Here is a 4,524-nt window from a genome sequence, read left to right as displayed (position 1 = left end):
GTCTCAGTCAATTTATTGTCTGATGCTCAACGAATCTGTCCTTCACAAGGACAACACCTTATAAACTAGATTGTAATACTTATAAACTAGATTGTAAAAGAGCACACCTCTTTATATCACTTTGTAACACAAAATACATAAAAATGGAGTTTGTGCTGTAGAAAGTAACTAATAATTAGGGAATGCCAAAAAAATGTTGGACTTAAATTCACCAGTTGTTATGATTGCTCAGTTGAATAAAGTACAGTCCAGAAAGAGAAATGACCTTGTCAAGATCATACAGTTCCCACATGTTAGATAATCTCTGTGTAGCACATTTCAGTATGCAAATGCATTGTGCATCAGTTGCTCCTGGTTCTCTTTTAATATACAATCCACAAGAAAGACTGCACCTACCAACCGTGGGAAGAATGTATTTATAATGGGTCTTGATTCCATGGAACTAGTGGTGCTCAATGGAGGAGCAAGATTTATTGGACCACCTGTCATATTTTTCCCAAGCCTCCTAAATATTTGCAGATTATACAGTTTATAACCTTACACCCACAAAAGAGGCCCAAAGAAAGCAAAGAGGGGGCCAGCGCCATGGTGCACTAGGTTAATCCTCCGCCTGTGATGCTGGAATCCCGTATGGGTGCTGGTTCTAGTCCTGGTTGCTCCTCTTCCAGTCCAGCTCTCTGCTATGACCTGGGAAAGCAGGTGGAGGATAGCCCAAGTCCTTGGACCCCTGCACCCACATGGGAGACAAGGAAGAAGCACCTGGTTCCCAGCTTCGGATTGGTGCAGGTCCGGCCGTTGTGGCCATTTGGGGAGTGAACCAACAGAGGGAAGACCTCTCTCCTTCTGTCTCTCCCTCACTGTCTGTAACTCTACCTGTCAGATAAATAAATAAAATCTTTCAAAAAAAAAGCAAAGATGAAGAATAGAAGCAGCAGGGAAACCTTGAACAGATGAGGGGGTTATATCAAGAAAGAAGCCCAAGAAGAGCCCACTTGCCTATGTTCTCCACCCTCCCAGTGTCTTCCTCAGGGCCTTGGCTACCTCCCGGTTCCTCAGGCTATAAATGAGTGGGTTGAGCATTGGAGTGAGGATGGTATAGAAGATGGAGGTAGCCCTGTCTCTCACTGGTGTCCTAGCAGAGGACCGCTGCATGTAGCTAAACATGGCTCCCCCATAATAGAGACTCACCACAGCCAAGTGGGAGGAACAAGTGGCCAAAGCCTTCTGTTTCCCCTCAGTGGAGGGCATCCTAATCACAGTTGTGAGGACTCGGGCATAGGATGCCACAATGACCCCAAGAGGCAGCAGCAGCATCAACACACAGCATGCATAAATGAGGTCTTCAAAGAGAGAGGTGTCAGCACAAGAAAGACGCAGCAGGGCAGGTACCTCACAAAAGAAGTGGTCCACCTCGAGAGACCCACAGTAAGGAAAGCTAAAGACAACAGCCACATCAACAATGCTGTCAGCCATCCCACCCATCCAGGACGCCAAGGCCAGGAGACAGCATGTCTTCCATTTCATGAGCACAGGATACCGCAGAGGGTGGCAGATTGCAACAAACCGGTCATAGGCCATGACTGCCAGAAGAAAGCACTCAGCTCCTCCTACCATGACTACCAGAAAGATTTGAGCTGCACAGCCTCCCCTGGAGATGAGCTGATGGTCTAAAAGGAAGTTGATCATCATCTTGGGCACCACAGTTCCCATAATGATCAGGTCCATGATGGAGAGAAGGCTGAGGAAAAAGTACATGGGAGTGCGCAGGTGCCTGTCAGCATGGATGGTCAAAATGAGGAGGATGTTACTGATTAGAGCAACAAAAGAGACCAAAAGGACCAGGGAAAAAAGGAAGAAGTCATATGGAGAACCGTTGAATAGGCCTAAGAGGATGAAGTCTGAGAGGGAGGTGTGGTTCCAGAGCCCCATGGCCATCATCCTGAGGAACAAGCAAAAGGGCAAATAAATAAAGTGATCAACCTAGCATCTTCACTGCACAGATAAATAAACCTGTTTCTTATAAAGAGCACAGCCTAGCCAGTGGATATGACCCTCCCTTTCCTCTCAATTGACCTGGAGATTTGATCCTTATTTCTCCTGAAAGAGGAAGGTGTGGATGAAAAGAGCAGAGAAACAGAAAATATAGGGAAAGAGAAAGATGGTGAATAAATGACAGATGAATAGGTGTAGATTAGGGTAAAGGAGAAGCACACTTAAGAGGGAAAGAAATTAAGTATTGGAGAAAGAGAAAGACACAGGGAGAAGTCAGGGGGCCAAGTCAAAGCCAGAATCTTCATCTGGATCTCCCACATGAGTGGCAGAGGTTCAAATACTTTGGCCATCCTCCGTTGCTTTTAATGCACATTAGCAGAAGCTGGATTGGAAGCAGAGCAGCTGGGACTTGAACTGGCACTCTGCTATGGAATGCCATCATTGCAAACAGTAGCCACACTGTGCCACAAAACCAGCTGCCACTATGCCACTTCTAATACAGCTTCCTGATACTGCAAATCCCTATGTCTGTCTCTGTTTCTCTGCCTCTCAACTAAAATAAAAAACAAAAATAATTTTTAAAAAATAAAAACATAAATTACCTCTGAAATTAATATAGTTTTAAGCTTTTTTTAAACTTTTATTTACTGAATATAAATTTTCAAAGTACAGCTTATGGATTACAATGGCTTTCACCCCCCCATAACTTCTCTCCCACCCGCAACCCTCTCCTTTCCCGCTCCCTCTACCCTTATGTTCACATCAAGATTCATTTTCAATTCTCTTTATATACAGAAGATCAGTTTAGTATATATTAAGTAAAGATTTCAACAGTTTGCACCCACATAGCAACACAAAATGAAAAATACTGTTGGAGTGCTAGTTATAGCATTAAATCACAGTGTACAGCACATTAAGGACAGAGATCCTACATGATATTTTTAAAAAATTGATTAACTTTCTATGCAATTTCCAATTTAAAAACCAAGTTTTTTTATTTTTTTTCATTTTCAATTATCTTTATATACAGAAGATCGATTCAGTATATACTAAGTAAAGATTTCATCAGTTTGCACCCACACAGAAACACAAAGTGTAAAAATACTGTTTCAGTACTAGTTATAGCATCACTTCACATTGGACAACACATTAAGGACAGATCCCACATGAGACATAAGTACACAGTGACTCCTGTTGTTGACTTAACAATTTAACACTCTTATTTATGGCGTCAGTAATCTCCCTAGGTCTAATCATGTCCGAAGGTAGTGAGTTATCTCAATTGATTGTTCACAGTCAGTTTTAAGCTTTTAAAATCTAAGTAAATCTCTTGCCAACTTTGTGGACAAAGAATGTCCTTCTCGAAGACCTGGAAGCCAGATCTCTTTGAAATGGAATCATCAAGGAGCATCCCTCTATCTTCCAGTCTATTTGAGAGAGTAGGAGCCTAAATTCAGCTGAGTACCTACCTTCAAGTAGCAAAACTACCTACTGCCATAAATATGTGAGATTATTTTTCCTTTGTATATAACCAAATCGATTAACACACCATCATTTCAATTCCCAAGTGAATTTAGGGGGTGTTATGTATGACAAGTGGTGTGGCCAAGTCCTTTTACTTTAGAAGGAGTTACATTTACTTTGACAATACGGAATGCATTGGAAGGGTGAGATTTCTGTTTGTGCAATGCACAAGAAGTAGATCTCCTTCAATGTGCATCATATTCTGATTTAAGGCTTAGTCAATAATAAAGCTATTTTCTTAGTAATCTACCTTTGTGGAGAGATTTTCTGTGTTGGAGGATGTTTTGTTTTTATTTACCTTACAGAGGCAGGCACTGCAACTGAGCTAAATATCAACACCAAATGTGTTCATGAGAAGCTCAGAAACACCTCTTTAGACATATTCAAGCCATGCACCCTACTCTGTTATTTGGACCGTAGAAAATCTGATGGCAGGAGCTGATGACATGTAGTCTAGCAACTGTGTGTTAGTCACCTTGCATACTGACTAACCTAGGTAGGCACTAAACTGGTGACTATTCTAAGAAATATTCTTTGATTTTACTAAAGAAAATTCAGTGTCGGTGCCCACTCCACAAATGGGTGGCATCAGGGATACTTTATTAGAGTGTGTGACCTCTGTTTTCTGTGATGTCAGATTCAGAATTCGATAATGTCCTTAATAAAAATTGGAAAGAGTATCAAAGAGAGAGAGAGAGAGAATATTGAAATAGGAGTATATTTATGAACAGAAAGAAAGTTGCAAGAATAAGATACCTGATATCCTACAGCCATAACTAAGACCCTCAGTATGATTTGTCTTCAAGACATTGGGAAAATGTTTTAAATAGTTACCTTTGAGCCGGCGCTGTGGTGTAGCAGGTAAAGCCACTGCCTGCAGTGCCAGCATCCCATATGGGTGCCGGTTCAAGTCCTGGCTGCTTCACTTCCGACCCAGCTCTCTGCTATGGCCTGAGAAAGCAGTAAAAGATGGCTCAAGTCCTTGGGCCCCTGCACCCACATGGGAGA

The 4,524-nt window shown here is 42.0% G+C and overlaps 1 protein-coding gene across 1 annotated transcript; it reads right to left on the bottom strand.

Moving 5' to 3' along the window:
• Nucleotides 1-996: 996 nt before the first annotated feature.
• LOC133774302 (olfactory receptor 2V1-like) lies at nt 997-1,935 on the bottom strand. Its single transcript, XM_062211945.1, has one exon. The coding sequence runs from the start codon at nt 1,933-1,935 to the stop codon at nt 997-999; it is 939 nt and encodes a 312-aa protein (XP_062067929.1).
• Between the last annotated feature and the right edge of the window lie 2,589 nt (nt 1,936-4,524).

Source organism: Lepus europaeus, chromosome 15 (assembly GCF_033115175.1).
Source record: "Lepus europaeus isolate LE1 chromosome 15, mLepTim1.pri, whole genome shotgun sequence".
In the NCBI taxonomy this organism is placed as follows: Eukaryota; Metazoa; Chordata; class Mammalia; order Lagomorpha; family Leporidae; genus Lepus; species Lepus europaeus.
The sequence above is the reverse complement of the archived record's forward strand: the minus strand, read 5'-3'. Positions and strand labels throughout refer to the sequence as shown.